The sequence below is a fragment of the Schistocerca gregaria genome, chromosome 7 (genome assembly GCF_023897955.1).
Source record: "Schistocerca gregaria isolate iqSchGreg1 chromosome 7, iqSchGreg1.2, whole genome shotgun sequence".
NCBI lineage: Eukaryota > Metazoa > Arthropoda > Insecta > Orthoptera > Acrididae > Schistocerca > Schistocerca gregaria.
In genome coordinates, this window is record NC_064926.1 from 95,292,785 (window position 1) to 95,316,179 (window position 23,395).

At 45.3% G+C, this 23,395-nt stretch overlaps 1 protein-coding gene across 2 annotated transcripts in view; it reads right to left on the reverse strand.

Annotated features, from left to right (window-relative positions):
* LOC126282181 (juvenile hormone esterase-like) overlaps positions 1–23,395 on the reverse strand; it is a 159,917-nt gene that overhangs the window by 19,154 nt on the left and 117,368 nt on the right. For both annotated transcript variants that reach the window (XM_049981711.1, XM_049981710.1), the window contains exon 10: positions 3,133–3,265. In XM_049981711.1, coding sequence (XP_049837668.1) covers positions 3,133–3,265 — 133 coding nt within the window. The remainder of the gene's footprint in view (positions 1–3,132; positions 3,266–23,395) is intronic.

Genomic DNA, 23,395 nt, shown 5'->3' on the forward strand with positions numbered 1-23,395 from the left:
CTCAGCTGTGTGGGATCCGTACCACATAGGGTTGATAGAAGAGATAGAGAAGATCCAACGGAGAGCAGCGCGCTTCGTTACAGGATCATTTAGTAATCGCGAAAGCGCTACGGAGATGATTGATAAACTCCAGTCGAAGACTCTGCAGGAGAGGCGCTCAGTAGCTCGGTACGGGCTTTTGTTGAAGTTTCGAGAACATACCTTCATCGAGGAGTCAAGCAATATATTGCTCCCTCCTACGTATATCTCGCGAAGAGATCGTGAGGATAAAATCAGAGAGATTAGAGCCCACACAGAAGTATACCGACAATCCTTCTTTCCACGAACAATACGAGACTGGAATAGAAGGGAGAACCGATAGAGGTACTCAAGGTATCCTGCGCCACACACCGTCAGGTGCATTGCGGAGTATGGATGTAGATGTAGAATTCAATGTCTGGCAGATACGAGGATGGTACGGCATGCATGCAGGCAGGCGTTGTCGGGGAAATGCCAAGTGCTGGAGGGGAAGTGCCGTTATAAACTAAAGCCTACAATCACCATTTTTTTTGTAAATATTGAACGGAGCCCCTTCACGCCCACACTTGCATGATGACCGTTCAGAAAAACCTACTGTCTTCGGTTACTGTCCAAAAAGAATTCCGCTAAAAATGCAGCGATTTATTTTCGCCTGGTTTGTTAACGATTTGTAGCTTTCACACAAATGTCACGAGTGGAGAATTTCGAATAAAACCTACGCATTTCTCTTGTTACGACGTTAAAATTTGCTTCTTTTGTCAATACATAGAGGAGTTTACATTGTCCCACTTCACTAACATGTTATGCAGATACAATTACGAGAGAATTCTGAAACAGTGGTTTATTGAGTGAGGAACTGAGGCAAAGTAAGGTCAGCGTTTTATGAAAAAGCACATTACGTTGTTCCAAAACCCACAGCATTTCTCGTTTCTCCAACTTTCGATGGCCCTTAAAAATTACATTCTTTCATCTGAAAAGTCTGTCGTTAGTGGAATAAGACGGTAGATAATGAAGTTTTGTATAATAAGCGTACGACAAAATACTCTCCCCTTTGTGTGCTATCATTTGCCAAAATCTCACTTTGGTATCTCAAAACTTTTATGAAATGTGAAGAATGTTGTTGGTATTTCACTCTGGCTTTATCGGTTGTGCGGAACGATCGCATATGTGTGCGCTACGTCAGATCAGTATTCTCGAGATTGGTGACAGATAGAGACCTCCACCCAAGTCTAAAGAAAAATTTGTGATGTTAGCTAAATCTCATACGATGCAACATATTATGTAATATGCACCAAACAAAAAACCATAGCGACCCCTATTTTTCATTGCAAACTTTTTCGAACTTCGCGCAATGTCTTACTTCCACGTAAATATTACAGCTACCATGACTATTAATGAAATGATGTGCACATCATAATGAACCTTACAAGTTCAAAAATGGTGAAATGTGTGTGATATCGTATGGAACTTAACTGCTAAGGTCATCAGTTCCTAAGCTTACACACTACTTAACCTAAATTATCCTTAGGACAAACACACACACTCATGCCCGAGGGAGGACTCGGACCTCCGCCGGGACCAGCCGCACAGTCCATTACTAGAGCGCCTAAGACCGCTCGGCTAATTCCGCGCGGCCACAAGTAAAGCTATGAGTAAAACAAAAACATTTCTTTTTACTCAATACTTTCTTTAAAATCACTTGAGATAGACTGTAGGGCGTGCGTGACGATTCTGTCTTCGCCGACTGGCCGAAAGGTGGCAAACGTTTGTGGGGCTCCCCTTCTGAACTAACAAATGAAGTCTGCCAGCGCTCGCCTGTATCCTTATACCACAGGCTTTTTGTGGTTCCCTAACGTAGTCAATATACACCCGAAATGAATAAGAATCTTAAGTATGCGTTAAAAGCTGAATGATCAATGTTTGTTCATTGGTGACAATAAACTCACTGCTCCTCAATATTCGATATTGATTTTCAAGCATTGTACAAAATACTGCTCAAAGGTGCTTGTCATGTCACTTATATAGCTGGTTACATACCTAGTAACTATTCTCCACAGCATTCGAAGCTAATATGTAGCCACGTTGTTCTGCTGGGTGTAACTGCCATTCTGTATTTCCATTTTTAGAAATAGCAGACTGTACACTCCTTAGTATAGGCTGTGAGCTGTTGTCACTGTTAGAACACTTGTTTTTAGTTGCATTGCGGACGGGATCTTCAGTCCAGGGAATTTAATAACTCTTCCAACTGAACATCAGTCAACGATCTACTTGCAAGGTCCTCATAATTCGAACTGGACAGTAAAAATATAGATTCAAATAAGTGAGAAGAGCAATACATTTTCTTGGAAGAAATAAGAAACGAGTCAATTACTGTAAGCTCCGAGGTTTTGTTGATTGCTCATAGTAAGCTGGAATGATAAAAATTGTTATTATCATAAGGTACAACAAGAAACTAAAGCCGGCCGGAGTGGCCGTGCGGTTCTAGGCGCTACAGTCTGGTACCGCGCGACCGCTACGGCCGCAGGTTCGAATCCTGCCTCGGGCATGGATGTGTGTGTCGTCCTTAGGTTAGTTAGGTTTAAGTAGTTCTAAGTTCTAGGGGACAGATGACCACAGAAGTTAAGTCCCATAGTGCTCAGAGCCATTTGAACCATTTTTGAAGAAACTAAAAAGTATTTGCAATTAGGGCAATGGCATTTATGTCGGATCATTATGACCAGAATGTTCCATACGTTATTGTTATGGTTTATTACCAAAATACTTAAAATATCTTAAAACATTGCTCGTTCATTTTCAAACAAAATCATCGAATTTAATAAAGCAGTCTTGGTATTTAAATTTCGAGAAACAAAATTTATAACCATTATTGGGCATGTAGACCATAACCGAAGAGCAGGGTTAAGAGCACCTGAGTTCTGTATGATGACAAGTCTCGAAACTGGTCACAAAACTTGTCCGCTAGTCGGTAAGCTAGCATATTATTCACTAAACGACAGTCCGGAAATATACGGTATGCCATCTGAGAATAAAGGAAATCAGATCTTTGTCTTTGGATACGTAACACTATAGATATTAATCGACAGACGCGAGCGTGTGAGCGTCAGCGTCTCTTACCCGTATTTGGCGAAGTTGGTCCACAGGGTGACGAGGGCGTGCACCACCTCCCAGTCGGGGCTGTTGTCGGGGAACGCCGGGAAGATGGCGGGCGCCGGCACCAGGTACAGCAGGTCGTCGCAGTGGCTCACTCCTGCCGGCACGTCGGAAAGAACATGATGGCGAACACTGCCTACCGAAAAAAATGTATCTACTCTGCAGAAAATAAGTTTTATTGGCACCAGACGGAGGAGCCCGCTACCAGGTTAGTTGTGGCGTTCGTCCCCCCCACCTCCCCCCCCCCCCCCCCCCCACTAGTTTGTTTTCGACTCTCGACATTTATAGTTTTCAAATTAGTACTGAATATTGCAAAAATACAGGATTACACACGAAAAGCCAACTCGGAGTGCAGACTGTTCGCCAATTACGCACGAATCGTTGCCCGCCATGAGCATATACGTCACAAACATAGAAACATGTAATAGTCTTCATATAGGGGATTGATCTTGTCTAGTTTGTGGCCGCCGCGAGCACGCAGAAGTGCTGCAACACGACGTGGGGTGGGCTCGACTAATGTCTGAAGTAGAGCTGGAGGGTACTGGGACCATGAATCCTGCAGGGCTGTCCATAAATCCGTAAGACTACGAAGCGAGTGGAGATCTCTTCTGAACAACACGTTGCAAGGCACCCCAGATATGCTCAATCATATTCATGTCTGGAGACTTTGATGGTCAGTGGAAGTGTTTGAACTCAGAAGAGTGTTCCTGGAGCCACTCTGTGTCAATTCTGGGCGTGAAGGGTGTCGTATTATCCTACTGTAATTACCCAAGTCCGTCGGAATGCACAATGGAAATGAATGGATGCAGGTGATCAGACAGGACACGTGTCACCTGTCAGAGTCGTATCTAGACGTATCGCGGGTCCCATTTCACTCCAGCTGCACACGCCTCACAAAATTACAGAGCCTCCACCAGCTTGAACAGTCCCCCCTCTCGATACAGTACGAAACGAGACTCGTCCGACTAGGCCACATGTTTCCAGTCAATAAAATGTCGTGTGACGAGAGCCTCCCGTCGGGTATACCGATCGCCTGGTGCAAGTCTTTCGATTTGACGCCACTTCGGCGACTTGCGCGTCGATGGGGATGAAATGATGGCGATTAGGACAACACAACACCCAGTCCCTGAGCGGAGAAAATCTCCGACCCAGCCGGGAATCGAACCCGGGCCCTTTGGATTGACAGTCTGTCGCGCTGACCACTTTTTTTTTTTTCGGGTTCGAGGATCGAAGGATCAGGAAGAGGATGTAGTGGGTTTGTCGAAGTTTTATTTCTTTATTTATTTATTTATTTTCATGACAAAGAAAGATCCTACAGCTGCCGTAGCCGAGCGTCCGAGTCGTCTTCTCGTCTGTTGGGAGGGGTTCCCCCCTATTCCGTGCGTAGAGGATCAATATGCTCCAGGGTTCTTCTTCATTTTCAGCGTCTCCCAGTGAGCAGGAGGATCCGCAAATAATGAACCTAAATAATTTGCGAAACGAGTTCTGTACTTCGGGTGGCGGCTGAAAGCTGCATGTGTTGTCATCAATAGGGACCAAAAGTCGAGTGTGCCTTTGGGAGCATCGCAAAATATGTAGTAAACGGCCATGCCTTTTAGCCAGTTAACGGCTTTCATTCTGGTTGATGGAAAGTATACGTCGTCGGGGCGCAATATTCCGTCAGGGGAGACGGACTCCGGTAATCGCCGCATGAGTAATGCCAGCATGCGCTGCGTCAGTAGCCAGCACTCGCTGGTCGCGGCACAAGTCAGACGGTGTGCATCCGAGTCAGCGACTGAGCATGTCGGACACGAGGGGTCGTCCGTCAGATGTATGGAATGGAGCCTTTGACGAGTAGCGAACTTCCCATTCACAACCACATACCACAATGAACGCACCGTCGTAGGTAGAAAAGGCGTGTGTACCGTTCGCCACACGGTGTTCCAGGCAACTTCAGGATGTCTGTGAACGACCGTATTTACAGGTTGCCGCTGTTGATAGAGGCGATAATAGTCTTTTGTGCCGGGCTTCCGTGTCGTCGGAAGTTCTGACCGTAAGTAGCTGAAGTCAAGAAAGAACTCTCTGATGTGAGTGAGTGCCGGTGAAATGTGTCCTACAGAAACCGGGGGATGCAGAGAGTGTGGTGCCACTTCCGCTATCAGGGTGCCCGTCAGAGTGGCGTGGGCAGAGGTCAACTTGCGACGCATAGTGTTGAGATAAAGCGATCGCGCGCGGTTATATACATGAATTAAACCGATACCGCCAGCCCGCTGCGGTAGTGTCAGGGTGGCGTATCGGACTTTATAAACAAGACCGGTGCTTACGAAATGTCCATATGCTGCTTGAAATCTGTCGGCCATCGTAGCCGTCAAGGGAAGGATATGCGCAAAATAGTTCAGTTTTGAGACAAGATAGGTGTTGACATAACGTGTTCTGAGGAGCATATCCAAGCGCCGCAGTTTGTTGTCCTGCAGCAGAGCACGTGTCTGGTGTAGGAGCCGACGGTACGTAGCGGCCGCAGTGCGGCGGACATTGCTATAGAATTGCACTCCTAAACACTTGAGTACGGGCACCTTGTCAAAGGGGAAAGCCCCCCTCCGACATCCATGTATTTTGTCTTCTTCACGTTGATGATGCTCCCAGCGACCGCCCCGTACTGGCGTAGCCACTGTAGCGCCATATGCATTTCATCCTCTGATCTGGCCAGGAACACCACGTCATCGGCGAATGCACCACAACGAAAGGTCACGTCCCGCAAGGAGATACCAGATAATCGCTGCCGTAGACCATGTAAAGCTGGTTCAAGCGCTGCAGCAAATAATATACCCGACAGGGGGCACTCTTGTCGCACTGACCGTCCAACAACAGCCTGATAACCGTTGACCATCATGCGGGAGCGCGCTCCGTGGACCAGTAGAAGGACTACCTGTGCAGACTCCGGAGAGAGGCCCATGTGTTGCAAAACTGCGCGTAAGAAGCCGTGGTCGACGCGGTCGAATGCGTGGTCAAAATCGACGGCGACAAGGGCGCCTCGTATTTTGCAGGTCGCCGTCAAAGCAATTACGTCGCGGTATGCTGCTAACGCCGTATTGACACCACCTAAACATGTCTGATCGGTGTGAATGGCTTTCCCGATAGCGGTGTGGAGACGCGCGCGGAGGATACGGGCGAAGATCTTGTAGTCGTTGTTGAGGAGCGTGAGTGGGCGAAAATCCTGCCACCTACAACCACCATTCGGTTTCGGTACTGGGATCAATATGCCTTCTGTGAATTCTGTGGGGACAGTGAAATCAGGGCGGATCAGGTTTTGAAACATTTGGATCCACTTGTCACCCATTAGGTGGTAAAAAGTGCGGTAGAATTCCAGGGGTAAACCGTCCGGTCCAGGCGACTTGTTCGGTGCTCCACGTGCCAAGGCCGATGTCAGCTCGTCGGGTGTAATGGGCAACAGCAGACTATCATCGGGCGCCACGTCCCTAGGGGTGGGAAAATGGTGCAACAGCTCGTCATAATCACGTACATTTCGCGGATCTTCCATGTACAAGGTTCCATAGTGTCTGGCGAACGTGTGCGCGATGTCCGTTTGTGTCACTGCGTGGCCGCCCTCCTCCGTGTTTACCGCCGTAATGAGCTGACGTTTGCGGTGGCGCCTCTCGCGCACAATGTGATACACTGACGCTGTTTCGTTGGGGATACAGTCTTGCACTCGCGCACGGATGCGGACACCTTCTAGCTGCTCCGTCCTGATGCGAAGTAGACGAGCTTTGATGCGTTGTACGGACATCTGACGTTCGGGAGACGGTGGTTGCGTCACCAGCTCACGTAACGCTGTATAGTAAAATTCCGATGTTGCCGTTTGCCAGTTCGATCTGTCACGCCCGTAGACCATCAAGGTCTTTCGGAGTGCAGGTTTGACACATCCCAGCCACCACAGCAACGTGGAAGCATACATGGGCAGGCGCCTGATACATCGACGCCACGTGTCAGTGACTGCTCGCCGACACGCTTCCTCGCGAAGGAGGGAGACGTTCAGCGTCCACGGGCCCCTGCTGCGTCTTGTGAGTTGTCGGGGCAAGGTGACAGTGCAGATGTACGCGAGATGGTCCGTGAAGGCCGTCGGCCAGAGTTCTGCATCACGGGTTGCTGTGCGCAGAGCACGCGAGACGTATATCCGGTCCAGACGACTGGCAGAATGGCTGGTAAAGTGCGTATGTCCACTCTGGGTCGCATGATGTAAGAGCCATGTGTCGTGGAGCGCGAGGTCACGTATCAATGCTTGTAGAGCCGGACATGGGACGTAATGCGGTATCTGGTCCTCGGGCCGCAGAACATTGTTAAAATCGCCGCCCACTATGTAATGGTCCATATTTCCTTGCAAAAGTGGGGCTACCTCCTCCGAATAGAAGACATGCCTGTCACCTCGGTGCGAATTACCGGAGGGAGCGTAGACATTAATGAGGCGGACTGCGCCAAGTGTGAGTGCGATGCCTCGCCCGTTCGACAAGTACGTCACGTCCGTCGCGTCTATGCCATCTCGGAGAAGGATGGCCGTTCCTCCTGCGCCATCGCCTACGGGTACGCTGTACGTGGTGTAGCCATATAGGTCTAAACGCAGCTCGGGACGGACCTCCTGGAGAAGGACAATGTCCAAATCTGCCGCTCTGATCATATCGTGTAACATGCGGGTCTTGACAGTGGAGTGGACACCATTTACATTGACTGTTCCCACACGGTAGGACTGAGACATATCAAGTGTCGGAGGCAGTGTGCCGGTGCAGGCCCATAGTGATCTCACACACCACACAGCCATCCATCAGCACGCTGTGCATTACTGTGCCGTATGAGTCCTTGACTGGCAGAGCCCTCCGGGCTCAATGTCAGCCATGGGCTCTGGTGGAGATATCGATGTGTGCTGTGCATCATCTGCCTCCATATCTTCTGCCCAATCACCAAGAGACGATTGTGATGTCATTGGGGGCTGGTCGCTTTCACAGGAGCCCACATTTTGGGAGTCGACGCAATGCGGCTCGTTTTCTGGGCCACCAGATTTAGGAGTGTGTTCCTTGTCTTCAGGCACCTTCTGGGGAATGATGCCACTGGAGCGAGTTGCACTTGTGGGCGAGTCAATGAAGTCGATGTCTTCCGCCGGCTGCACATCCCTGTCCTGTTCTTCAGCTGACAATCGCCTCTTCTTGTGTCGCTTGGGTGATTTTTGCTTTCGGGTCCGAGATTCGACATGCACTGGAGGGCGGGGCTCGACACAGTCTCGGTCGCTAGGAACCCCTGTGTCCGATCCCGACAGTGACGGTGTCTGGGCGCCCACGACGCTCCGGTGGGCAGAGGCTGTAGGAACCTCTACACCGTTGGGGTGCGTCGTTGTCGACGGCGTTGACTCTCCAACGGAGCTGGCAGCGGCTTGAGGAGGTGGCATGTGTTGATCATCCATCACATCATGTCGTGCCGCCTCCACATACGTTAGCGGGAGAGAGGTCATGGTGGATCGTTGGGGAAGTTCATTGCGGGGCACCTGAACGAGGCGTCGCTGCAGACACTCAGTTCTAACATGGCCCTCCTGGCCGCAGCCCGAGCAGGTCCTCGGTTGTCCATCATATATAACAATTGCGCGGCAGCCACCAACGAAAATATATGATGGGACGTGCTTCTTAAGTTCTATGTGCACTTGTCGTACCCCGTTAAGGACAGGGTACGTTTCGAATGTGTTCCATTTCTCCTCTGTGTGACTCAGAACTGTGCCGTATGGCCGCAGCGCATCAACGACTAGGTTGGCAGGAACTTCGAACGGTAGTTCAAAGACGCGCACGGTACGCACCCCCAGACCAGCATGGTCAACTCCTACCACGCTCACGTTACCGTCTGCGTGGCAGAAGCGAAAGCCGTTCGCAGATCGTTGGAGTAATCTGTCGCAGGCCGCTTCGTCAATCAGTTTGAGGTACACTGTGCAGGTTACAATAGACAGATGAATTCCTATCAGTTCTTGTGGTTCTATGTGCATGATGTCTCGTAGAAATCGTTCAATTTCATGGGCCTTCGGTCTCGTGTACGATGAGTTGAACGTTAGCTTGATTGTAGCTTTTCGATATGAGAACGCCATGTCGGGTCGGTACAGGTACTATACGGCAAGAGAACGACGCGACCGCGCGCTAGCGGGTAAACAACAACACCTGCGGAGCACTGCCCGGCGCGCCGAGCCCGTCCGCACGGTATCACGGCTGAGAGCCGACTGCCACTCAGCTACCGGGGGCGGACATGTTTCCAGTCATCAATAGTCTAACGTCGGTGCTGACGGCGCAGGCGAGGCGTAAAACTTTGTGTCGTGCAGTCATCAAGGGTACACGATTTTGCATTCGGCTCCGAAAGCACTTATTGATGATGTTTCGTTGAATGGTTTGCACGCTGACACTTGTTGATGGCCCAGCATTGAAATCTGCAGCCATTCTTGCACGATCGTTTTATGGCCGCAGCGATGTTGGAGATTTGATGTTTTACCGGACTCTTGATATTCACAGTACACTCCTGAAAGTTCCCACTTCATCGGAGATGCTGTGTCCCATCGCTCATGCGTCGACTGTAACACCACATTCAAACTCACTTAAATCTTAATAACCTGCTATTGTGGCAGCAGTAACCGATCTAACAACTGCGCCAGACACTTGTCTTATAAAGGCACTGCCGACCGCAGCGCCGTATTCTGCCTGTTTTCAGACCTCTGAATTTGAATGCGCATCTTCGACCATAAATATAATAGACTGGCCCTGTCGTCATTTACGTGGCTCCAACATCCCTGGGCTAAAGTCACGTGAATGTTGGCAAAACATGGTTGTTTCGTGTTGCACTTATGGCTGTACTCAGCGTTTTGTCGGAGGAAATGGCATTACATTTCACGTGTGTTTCTATGATAGTGCAGATGCGTTTATTAAAATCTGCTGATGTTTTTTACACTTGAATTAGAGTATCACGTAAATTAAAGTGTTGAAAGTGATGCCTGTAAAGTCAGACTCATATTACATTTTGGAAAGTATCTGTGATAATTCGGTTACAGAAGTAAGTATAACTGTTTCTCGTTCCTACTCATAGGTTCACTAAGGATGAAAACCGGAGGCAGCTTTGGATAAAGGCCCTCTGAAACGGAAAACCTTAAGCCATCTGCACATATGCGCCTTTTTGTATATACAAGTGATATTATAATAAGGTGAGAGCACCCATAGTCGACACATGAAGAGAATTTTTTCTACCTTCTAGTGCTATTAAATAAATGTAGGCTCCAGAATTATTTTCTGAAACTTCAAAGTCTCACCTTTCATCTAAAACATCATCTTTTTAAACTGATAGTTTAAACTTTTGTAAAAATAGTAGGAACTGAACCTTTGAAGTGCACCTAAAATTGATACTCAAAAATGGACTTGCTCCTAAAGTCGACAATTTTGGCACCTATGATTGACATAATTCCCATATCCCATTTTCTTTTATAAGGACTAGAGCTCAAAACGCGGCGAATCCAACATTTAAAGTTTTGACACGAGCCCACTGTTACTGTTTAAAAGAATTTTAATGACATTTTACTTTAATTGATAGTTTATAGTAATTTAGTCCCGCTGCCCACCAGAGGGGCATGTATTTGTTAGATTTTATAAATGGTACTGTGAACAAATATAGGTCAAATGTAGTTCTGACATAATTTTTCGCAAATAAAAAAGTAAGTTTTGTTGGAAGCGTTTGGCAGTCAATTGAGAAATGTGGGTAAAATACGATACAAACATAGGATGGCAGACCGCTGATTTGAAATCCCGCCACGTTTTGCCAACAGTCACGTGGTTTATGTTGGAGCCACACCAGCCCTATAGCTTCTGCACAGCAAGGCCAGTCTACTAGTATCTATGATGCGCATGCCTTTACCAGTTTCTTTGGCGCTGCGGTATATAAGATGCTGAAAATGGCCTCCTAGTGCTTCAGTGCACTTTTGCGCACACCCTGACATATTAATATACACTTTGCGCGACTCTTCCAGATCAGTTCTCAAACCTTCATTGTGACTGTTGTCGTTCAACTCTTCTAACGTTACTAGGTTATTTGCATACACTTTTTCCTTTAGACTGCCCCACAGATAAAAGGCACAAGTTGTTAGGTCCGGCGAAAGCTGCGGCCACAATCCTTTGCTGAGAGTCCTTCCTTCTGTGAACATTTCATGAATTCGTGAGACTGACTCGCGTGCAGTGGGACAGGTCGCCTCATCCTGTTGAAAGATAGCAGACCTACGTTCATCTTCGAAACAATAGAGGACAATTGGCAGGCGACAATGGGAAGTCCATTGCTCGGGGCCGGTTTTTCGTGCGTCACGTTGTATAATTAGCAACGGAATTACTTAAAAATAAACATATTACGGACTTCATTTGAAAGTTATATTTTCACTTACAGTAATCTTTTTGCTGAGAAAAGGAAATCGATCGTTTCCAGTTCTGCGCACCACTTACATTTTTCACGCCACTCATCGTGTTGAATATTTATTTATTCACTGAACATGGCGTGATTAGGGCCATCTCAGCCCCACTGACATCTGACTGGCCTTTCTACATATTTCGCATTACATTCATTTCGATGAGCGACTTATAAGATACATTTAATATCGAATGCAACATTTACAAATAGTGCACAATAAAGACCCAGTTTACGTTAGTTCAGAAGAAAGTACAAAGATAAAACAAATAAAATGCAAAATGATTTCAGTTTTAAACTATGAGCTCTGGGCGGAGAGAAAAGTGGTGGAAAAGGGAGAAAGATGATTCAATGCCATTAATGAAGATGGGGAAAAAATTAAAAAGAGAGACAAGCATGTCTGGAAAAACTGCTAACTTTTTGACAGAGGGAAATTGGGCTGTCCATTCATTTTTCACAAAACTGATTAGGATGACAGAAGGAAGAGTCTCAGCTTCTTATAAGTAACGGGGCGCAAAGTAGCTTGTTCCATAGGCGTGCAGGGGCAGCAGGCCAAGAGTTTGTGAATATTTTTGTTTTATTTTAGGGTACTATAAAAGTAAACCCTTGTGTCTCGATTATAATGAGGCGACAGGTAGTTAATATTTGATGCGAGGTACTGGGGTGCATGCGCACTGAGCAGCTGATGCAGTCATATAGCGTCCGGTAGTCACTTCACGTGTCTGGCTGCAAACAACCTAGCTGGTGCATGAAATACTAACATGGTCAGACTGATAAGTCGGATGCACTGCATCTGGCTACCTCTAACCATGTCGAGTTCCTGTTTCGCATTGGAGTAAATGTCATGCGACTTTAGCCTCCCGTTGGGTAGACCGTTCGTCGGGTACAAGTCTTTCGATTTGACGCCACTTCGGCAACTTGAGAGTCGATGGGGATGAAATGATGATGATTAGGTCAACATAACACCCAGTCCCTGGGCGGAAAAAATATCTGACCCAACCGGGAATCGGACCCTCGAACCCAAGACCTTAGGATTGATATTCTCTCGCACTGACTACTTTTTTTTTAAAAAAAATCTCATTTTGTTCGTTGCATCTGCTCGAGGCGGACGTCGTAAGACATCCGTTGAAGTTCGTTGTTGATCGATTAGCTCAGTATTTTTATTACAGAGGGCTGCTAACCATCTAACCAAACACGCTGAGCTACCGTTCTGGCTAACCACTCAGCTACCAGGGGAAAACGTATTGGAGTACATCGTAATAGTGAAGGATCGGTGGAATCAGTGATTGCAGACTGCTCATTCTAACAAAAAGAGTAGTAGGTAATATGTGCAGTGATGAGAACTTACAGCCGAAGCTTGACAATTTGTACAAGAACTGAAGCGAAACACGAGTATACAGCAAGTGCAACACAAGATCCTGAGGCCATTCTCTCACAGGGCGAGGCAGCTAATGTTGATGCGGACAGGACATCCGACCTCGTGAGATACAGCGTTGTCGGCACACAGGACTATGTGGTTAACGAGATTTGCACTCTCACGCTTTCCAGCAACCATTGTCGACTTTGCAGCAATGTGGCAGCAGTATATGAAAATACTGCGATAAGGCGAGCAAAACTGCTGATGAAACATATTGTTGCAGGTAGTCCCTGGGGTACAGTGCACACAGAATACTGTGGCCGCCTGATTAACTCATGGGGAGAGTGGTAGTTCAAATGGCTCTGAGCACTATGGGACTTAACATCTGTGGTCATCAGTCCCCTAGAACTTAGAACTACTTAAACCTAACTAACCTAAGGACATCACACACATCCATTCCCGAGGCAGGATTCGAACCTGCGACCGTAGCAGTTGCGCGGCTCTGGACTGAGCGCCTAGAACCGCTAGACCACCACGGCCGGCAGAGTCGTAGTGGTGGGGGTTACAGGCAGGTGCTGTAGGGGAAATGCCGAGCGCTGGAGGGGAAGGTCGTTCTAAACTGAAGCCTACACTCTCGGTAAATATTATGCCGGGTCCCTTCACGCCCACACTTGCATAGTGAGCTTTAAGAAATATCATTCACATCTTTTGTTAGAATCTAAACCGAATTTCGCCAAAAATGCAGCGATTTATTTTCGCCTACCTTTTTAACCATTTGTAACTTTCAGGGAAGTATCACGACTGGAGAATTTTGAGTAAAACCAACACATTTCTCTGGTTTCCATGTTAAAATATGCCTCTTCTTCCAAAACACAGTGGCGTTTAGACAGTCTCACTTCATTAACATATTGTGCAGATGGTGTCGCAAAATAATTCTAAACAACCGGTTTATTAAGTTTATTGAGGAACTGAGGAAAATTAACGTCAGTAGCTTATGAAAAACCACGTTCTTGGTGCAAAATAAGCGTGTAATGTCTCCACTTCTGTTGTTCCAAAACTCATAGCATTTCTCATTTCAAATACTATCGATAGCCCTTAAAAATTGCAATCTTTCATCGAAAAAATCCGTGGATAGTGAAATAACATCGTAGATAATGTAATTTTCCATAATAACCACATCGCAAAATACGCTTCTCTTTGTGTACATTTGGAATGGTGACATGACTGGGAAGCACTGACTGCCGATGAACGGATTCGCATTCAGCGGAGAAACGTAGTTGTGCCAGATGACCCAGACGGCCATCGTCAAGGAGCATGGCGGCAACCAGGACAGAGGTCACATTCTTCCAGCGTTTTGGAGAAGCACAGTTGAGTTGCTCTTGCCATCACCGTGTCCTGATCCATCATCGCGTATTATTTCAGGTCACGGCCGAAAGTGTTTGAGGCAACTCTGACGACACGACAGCACGTCACGGACATCCTGCTCCGTCACACGTTATCTCTCATGCGACAGTACCGTGGCGCCCATTTTTAACAGGACTGTGATTATCCACACACGGCAGCTGGCCCCATGAGCTGTCTGTATGAGGTTGAGGTACTCGAGTGGAGAGCAAGATGCCCAGACCTGTCCCTGATGAAACATGTGGGACCAGCACTCCATTAGTGAGCCGAAATCGAGGCTGTCGAGGCCCGTTAGAACAGCCGTGCGCAGCCTTGCCTCAGGACAGGATACGACAGCTTTCGCAACCGGATCAGTGCGTGCATCCGTGCTAGAGGGCACGCAGCGCCATACATCGACTGGTCTCGTACTGCCAAGTTCTTTGTAGATTTGACTCGATTTTGTAAACACACACACTCTTAATTCATAAAGTGTTGTTTCATTTCGTCCTCCATTTATGGGGTACTTCACTTATTTTTCCAGTTAGTACATTTGAAACGGAGCTATTGTCTCAGTTACTCACTGGTAAATTCCACTGTAAGGTATCAACATTCGTTGTCTATAGGTAATTGAAGCTCAGTCTTGAATTTGGCAGTAGGGAAATGAAACCTTCTGTAGATGAGCAGTTTCAAAATACAAGACTGTGTGACCGCTAATTTTAAGGCAGTTTACGAAATACATGAAATTGCGTTACACATGCGTATGTAACCTGAAAGCGCACAAAAAATGTCATGCTTCCCATATCAAACCACCGGAGTCGTAGCCCTGAAGTTAAGGCACTGGGCTCGCATTCAGAGGAATTGATTCACGCCGTTTCTGGCCAACCAGAGTTGATTTGGCAGTTACCGTAAATCGCTCTAAAGCGAATGTCAAAATGGTTCCCATGGAAAGGACGTGATCCGTTTCCTTCCCTATTCTTGTCAAATCTGAGGTTCTATCATCTGTAACACCTCTCATCCTCGATAGGACGTTCAACTACAGACTTCATTTTTTGATTCCACGTCAGGGACCCTCCTTTTTAGTTTACTTATTAATTCAGATGCTTCATGAAAGTAAATTGTCGAGAAAGTAAGGTAAAAACCCACTTCGCAAGTCGACTCAACATTGCAGTGATTTACTACGGATGAAGCTATTGCATATGGAGTGCCATTAGCGTCTATATATCTGTAAATTAGATTATCTAGTCAGAACTACAATCTGAAGTACAATTTAATGCATAGAGCGATTTTAGATTTCTCAAGTATCTATAGTGTTCAAGCACAAGAAAACGAGTTAAATATAATAAAAGATCGTTGGAGGAGCTCAGAAGTGGCACCTAAGCTACAGGCCTACTCCACCGTGGTTCAATGAACTATGTAACTGGCGGAATTAAAGCTGTGGGAACGGATCGTGTATCGTACTTGGGTAGATTAGTTGGAAGAGCACTTAACCGCGAAACGCAAAGATCCCGAGTTCGAGACCCGGTCCGGCACACAGTTTTAATCTGCCAGGAAGTTTCATATTAGCGCACACTCCGCTGCAGAGTGAATGTCTCATTAAGAAAAGAATTGTAAGCTCATGATGGACTGTGGAAACATAATACTCAGAAATTTTCTGCACTGTTGCATTTCATTATATTTTCGAGCGCGAAAATGGGAACTCTCTTGACGAATACGACAAGCTAATCATATGTGAAACTACGACTCTACAGGAGTATCAAAAGTTGTAAAATGTTACGGCTTGTACGGTCTTTGTGTGTGTTGCTACAGAGACCTTTAGAAAAGTTTATTGAGAGTTGTGGCAAGCGACAATGTAACCAATGGATGTTGGTTGGTTGGTTTGGGGAAGGAGACCAGACAGCGTCGTCATCGGTCTCATAGTATTACGGAAGGATGGGGAAGGAAGTCGGCCGTGCCCTTTCAGAGGAACGATCCCGGCATTTGCCTAGAGTGATTTAGGGAAATCATGGAAAACCTAAATCAGGATGTCCGGACGCGGGATTGAACCGTCGTCCTTCGGAATGCGAGTCCAGTGTCACCAATGGATGTTCTAGTGCTTTATATATGTTCTTGGATTCCAGTATAGGAAAAGCGACATTTCGATGGGAGAGACATGAGATCAGTTACTGTTAGCTCACGTAATCAATATCGACTTACCGAGAGGGTTCTGAGAAACTGTAGCGCTTCTGCAAAGAAATAGCATACATATCTCTTTTTGACCTGTTATTGATTACTGCTATAGAGCTTACATTCCTCACCAGGTGGGATTAAGAGAGAAATCCTAGGAGTGCAGCAACATGCAGTTAGAACTTTAAACTGCTGGTCCAGTCTCTATGAGAGTATCATGGAGACCACACTGTTTAGAAGAAACGCTGTTGGTTTACTTTCAGCACAAACATTTGAGACCAAACCTAGGTATTGTGTGTAAAGATTCGTTCTGAATACTAAATAGTACCTGTAATACCTGTAACATGTGAGAATCCTTTGCAATTCAGGGACGTATTTCAGAGTACTAAACCTTCATCTCTGTATTCTGCTGAAATTGATTTTATAACTTTAGAACGTCAGTATTCAGGGTGACTGTAAAACGAAACACTGCCTCCACTTTGTATCTAACACGTCATAAGAATAAACTAAGACGGATTAGTGACTGTAAGGAAGTATATACACAGTCTCTTCTCCCTCGCTGAATGCGCAGGATGAAGAAAAAAATGAGTGAAAAATTTCGGTACGAAGTGCTCTTGTTGTGCACGTTATAGTGGTTTGCGCAGTATACAGGTGGAGTACACATCGCTGAGCTGACATGAAACGTAGTGAACCCCTTCCAGCTAAATGCCCTTAAGGTGAAGACAGTGAAATGTCTGGAATATAGCTACTTATCAAGAACACATGTAGGGCAAAATTGCAAAAAAATTCGATTTTTTATTACATAATTTATTAAATTGATTCTTTAAGGATAACATTGCAAACTTTCAGAATCGAACTCTGGCTTGAAATGTATTTTATAAAAGTTTGTTTGGGCATCTGCGCCTGCTACGGCCTCTCTTTCTATGCTGTGATTCAGACGTTCTCAACGCTAGAAATTTTTTGTGCGCTAATTTTTTGTTCACCCGATCGAAACGAACTGCAGATGAGTCTAGAAGGCAGTGAGAAAGATTATAGTTGCTTTTTTCTTTGTTTACAATGTGGTTTTGCGAACAGTACATGCTACAACCTTATTTCAGTTTTTAGTTTTGCGTATATCAATCTGTTTTGCTCGAAATGGGACGTAACAGAGGACTCATATTCAAAAAAGTAAGGAAATGTCGAATTTAACACGTAAAAGGTACAGGAAATTTAAATAACACTGTTACAGTTGCTGCTTTTAAGTGTGAAGAACAATTTTCAACAAAGTCAATGAGTTCATCGAAGAAGACAATTAGTGAAGGAATTGATGATGTTGTGTACAGTGTCAAAGACGAGTTTTCCAGTGGTTTTAGGTTAATTGACTTAGAAATACTAGCCCATATTATTAATGTTTCATGTGCATGTGGTAACTGTGGTTCAAAGGCCTTAGGCTGTATGATAACAGTGACAGAATTGGCACCGGTCGCGGTGGTCGCGCGGTTCTAGGCGCTCAGTCCGGATCCGCGCGACTGCTACAGTCGCAGGTTCGAATCCTGCCTCGCGCATGGATGTGTGTGGTGTCCTTAGGTTAGTTAGGTTTAACTAGTTCTAAGTTCTAGGCGACTGATGACCACAGATGTTAAGTCGCATAGTGCTCAGAGCCATTTGAACCATTTTTTGAACAGAATTGGCATTTTAACTAATATACATATTTTGTGTAAAGTTTGTAAATATGATGTTTAGTTCTAGACTTCTGCTCTCTATGGGAAGCTGTATGAGGCGAATACAAGACTGCCTTACGTCATGAGATGCTTAGGTGTAGAGAGAGAAGGCACAAATTTCATTTGTGACTTGATGAACATGCCTCCTGTGACTAGATTCAGTGATTACAACAGAACATCTACATCTACATCTACATCTACATCCATACTCCGCAAGCCACCTGACGGTGTGTAGCGGAGGCTACCCTGAGTACCTCTATCGGTTCTCCCTTCTATTCCAGTCTCGTATTGTACGTGGAAAGAAGGATTGTCGGTATGCTTCTGTGTGGGCTCTAATCTCTCTGATTTTATCCTCATGGTCTCTTCGCGAGATATACGTAGGAGGGAGCAATATACTGCTTGACTCTTCGGTGAAGGTATGTTCTCGAAACTTTAACAAAAGCCCGTACCGAGCTACTGAGCGTCTCTCCTGCAGAGTCTTCCACTGGAGTTTATCTATCATCTCCGTAACGCTTTCGCGATTACTAAATTATCCTGTAACGAAGCGCGCTGCCAAGATGCCATACAGAAGATACCGTCGTCGTTCGAAACAGACAGTCTACAAAACCATCGAGAACATTGAATTTGCTACAACAGCTGGAGACAAGAAGAATCGTATACCAGTCAAGTCTGTCGCTGCTCAAGCCTTGCTGGACGGACCTTCTGTTTTCTGTGGCTGCTGCCGACTTAATTTTAGTTTAGATATTAATGATTCATTTGGTCATGGTAACGGATGGTTCACTGTAGCCTTTGTTCGTGGAGGTACAGGAGTACCTAATGTTCCTGGACTCGAAAGTTTCGTTGACAGAGACATTATTGCATTTCGCACCTACCATATGGCCGAACTTGCTAATAAAGACTTTGGTAAATCCGCAATGCTCTTGCAGTTGAGTACTAGGAGGACATCAAAGCAGCTGTTGAGGAAGGAGTAGCTATTAACAGTGAAGGGGAAGAAGGACACTTTGTAGTGAAGACAGATCTGTGTGTCCTCTATGATGGAACCTGGACGAAGAGGGGCGATACATCACTTCATGGTGTATCATCTGTCATTAGGATGGAACAGGGAAAATCTGAGACTTCCAAGTAATTAGAAAATATTGGTCTCAGTGTGACACAAGGAAGGACAATGATGTCAGTGAAGAAGAAAGGTGGCAGCAAGAACACAAGAAAGTGTGCAGCAAGAATTACCAATGGTGAAGTGGTGGGATGGAAGCAGCTAGGATGAAACTAATATTCCAAAGATCAGTTAAACAGTATGAAGTATCTAGATGATGGAGGTTCATGGGCTTTTAAGAAGGTTTTAGAGAGCAATCCGTATGGCTCTCATACTAAAATTGAAAAACTGGAATGTGTGGGGCATGTTCAAAAGCGAATGGGAGGTAGGCATCTCAGACTGAAGAAAGAAATGAAGGGCAAGAAATTAGTTGATGGAAAGCCACTGGGAGGTGTGAACAGACTGACAGATGAGGAAATTCACACATTACAAATATTTTATGGAAAAGTTATCAGGGATAACTTACATAGCATGAAAACAACACAGCAAATCATGTGGGCAATATTCTTTCACTAACTTCCTACAATTGATAACCCTCAATTAATAAAACTTTGTGACACAATCTTCAGGCCTCCGGCAAAGATCCGGCAGCTAATGAAATCTGTGAAGGACGATGCAGGCCTCAGAACGGAACTCACCTGGAAGCATCACATCCGTGATGTGAAAGGGAGAGCCGTTGGACGCCTCCGCGCCCTGTATCCACTGCTAAACCCGCAGTCAACTTTGCCACCGCAACACGGCATCACGCTTTACCTAACATTGGTTCGCCCACTGTTAGAGTATGCGGCCGTGGTCTGGGGAAAAGCCGCAGATGCTCACATTGTTACTCTGCAACGGATACAGAACCGCGCCCTGAAGACTGCTATGCATCTTCCAAGGCGCTTTTCGACGCGCCAACTCCACGAGGACACCGGAATCGTGCCTCTTCGAGAAAGGTTCCGCGCCATCGCCAGGAAATTCTACGAGAGGACGGAACACTCCCGTAACCGGCTCATCCGTGGACTGGACCAACAACCACATCACAGGCCAAGCACGCGCTGGCCTGACCTGCTGAGGGATTAAGTTTTACTAATCCCCCAGCAGAGTGTGTTACTTTTTCTCTTACAGGTCACACCAGCATGGAAAAATCGACAAGTGTGTTAATATATTTTTCTTTTCTCTTCCACAGGAACCGCAGGAATGACAAATCTGTCTAGACTGCACCATTCTCGAGCCAAGGATCGGCTCGTCTTTACAGCGTCAGCGTCAGCGTCAGAACGCCAGGCATTTACAAGATACCGTGCGGATGTGGTCAGATCTGTGGCGGACACTGCTCGCACTAATGAAAGCGCCGCACAGAACATGAAAAGTGGCACCGTCTGCACTGTCGCGAAAACTCAGCTGTAGCACAACATGCTCTGGAAAACAGACATCGAATAGCTTCGATGAGACGTCTATTATTAAACGGAGTAATGGCTTCTGAGATAGAGTGATAAACGACGCCATAGTGATTAGAACTTCTGACAACACCTTCAAATGAGACGGTTGATTGCAGCTCAGTACAACGTGGGATCCGGTGTTGAGGGGGTTGAACAAGTGGCGTCGAGAGCGACGGCGCGGCTATATAGGCAGGGCAATGACAACTACACGACAGTCATCAACTTGACAATGGCAGAGGAGATCTCTGCAGAAAGCTCGTGGGCAGTAAACCACTTGACGCGGCTTGAAACCCGAGAATGTTTTATTAACGGATACCGCCGCGAAAGCATGCATTCGTACAGATAATCTTCAACATTCCCGTTGTGATATATCATGGTGCAAATGTCCTCAGGCAGCAGCCAGTGGAAAGTCACACAACCACAAACATGGTTTGTCACTTGCTTTTTTTTATGTTATAAAATCAACTTTCAGGTACCTAGCTAATGCTGAACTGGAGAAAAAATGTGTACATGGGGAAAAACAGAATACATATGAGAGCTATATGGATGCACTTTTCAAAAACAGTATTTGTGGCCCCATTTGTTATTAAGATAGCTGCATGTGATGCCTGTCTAGTGTTCAATAGTGGAAGTGTAGGTAGGATTAAGAGCTAGCAGAAACTAGCCTTCCGACCAGGTGCATTCACAATGAAGTAAAAGCACTAATGAAGTGCGACTGGACAAAGCTCAGGCAGCAGAAGAAAAAAATGCAAATTTTGGCTAGGCAGAGGAAGAGATTAATCCAGAAAGACGAGGTAGAGAAGAATGATTTTGGATACGAACACCATTGTCCCTAGAGGTATAGCAATATTGTCAAAAATTGAAATAAAAACTGTAAATGCGAATTGCCATAATCTGACTTTTTTCAGCTATAATGTACCTTTACGAAGGAACTATAGAAGCTAACACCCTGAAATTCGGCATAAGCGTTAAGAATTATGAGTACTTACTGAATAATTATGTACATCATCTTTCCGTTATCTTCTCTCTGAGCAAAGTTCTCTTTTAAAATGTGAGAAATATAGAGCAGTCCCTCGTAACACAAAACTGAAAAATTTATTTCAAAGCAAGTATGACCTTAAAATCTGCTCCACACGTTCTTTTAGCCTCTTACGCAGATGTCAACTGTGAAATTCCAGTTTTATTGCTTGATTAGTTTACGAGAAAAGGTACATTATAGAAACAATGTTAAAAATTCAAATCCATATAAAATGTATGTAGAGGCACATTTTCAAACACAAATTGCACAAAATATCATGCATTATGTTGTACATAATAGTCGCATGTTCCACTATTTTAGCTGTAATATTTTTGGCGGTATATATGTTTAAGTACAAAAACGCATTTTGTCCTACTTCTTTCATTAACACTCCTGCATATTATTTTGGGAATAACGTCTGCAGAGTACTGAATCACTGTGATAAAAGTCGTTATTTACTCTCCCACCATCGACAGGTAAACAGTAACGAAGAGGGAGAGAACTTGTATTCATTACAATAACAAGCTACTTTTAAGAAATATACAAAATTAAGTAAAAAAATTAAACAAGACTTTTAAGTTAGAATGAAGTGCATCATGCTCCTAAGATCATCAGCTTCAAATAATATCACAATCTTAAACTTGTCATTTTTATCCATCATGTAATTCCTAAATTTCATATGCTTTTTTGACTGAACTGAAATAATGGAGTGGGGTGTCCTCATAGCCACACTTATGATATGTAGAAACAAATTTTTATCTACATGTACATCATACTCCGCAAGCCACGTAATGGTGTGTGTCGGAGGGTACTTTCGGTTCCACTATCTGAACCCTCCAACCCTGTTCCGCTCGCGAATAGTGAGTGGCAGGAATGATTGTCGGTAAGCCTCTGTATTGGCTCTAATTTCTCGAAATTTCTCCTCGTTGTCAATACGCGAGATGTATGTGAGGGGAAGTAATACGTCGTCCGACTCCTCCTGAAAAGTGCTGTCCTGAAATTTCAATAGTAAATGTCTCAGGGATGCACAACGCCTCTCTTGTAACGTCTGCACCATTCATCAGTTCTCTGCAGGTCGTTCTGCAAATTTTTACTATCTTTTGGCGTTGCTAATTTGGTATAGACAACTGCATCAGTGCTATCATTTGTGAATATCCTTAAAGAGCATATATTCCTTCGTTGGCGCCTCTAGGTATTTTATTTTGAATTCTGTGGGTGCTTTCTCCCTTTCAGTCTGTCATTTTTATTTTCGAGAAGGAGATGCGCATCTTGCCCTAAACGCTCATCTTCTTCCTCCTATGTAAATTTGTGCCACAGGGATCAGGACCTTCGTTTATTTGCACGGAAGTAGTACGTCCATCTGACGCATTTAGTGGAGCTTGTACCTCTGTCTCATCTCAGGCTCTCCCAGGTTAAGTGATATGGATGCAACTTCTGGAACGGAAATCAATCATAATGTTTGAAAAAATACTGTCGGTCTTCCCTTCCGACTGAAAGAGTCAAATGTTGAAGACAGATCTGCAACAAAATATTTCCTGTTTTAATTCGTCAAATGTATCAATACAGTGCTTGCAGAAACTTTAGGGACTCATTTAAATTTCATTGAATTCACGTGTGTCCCATAACTAATAACATTTCAGTCAATGTGTTACATGTTCTACATCTACA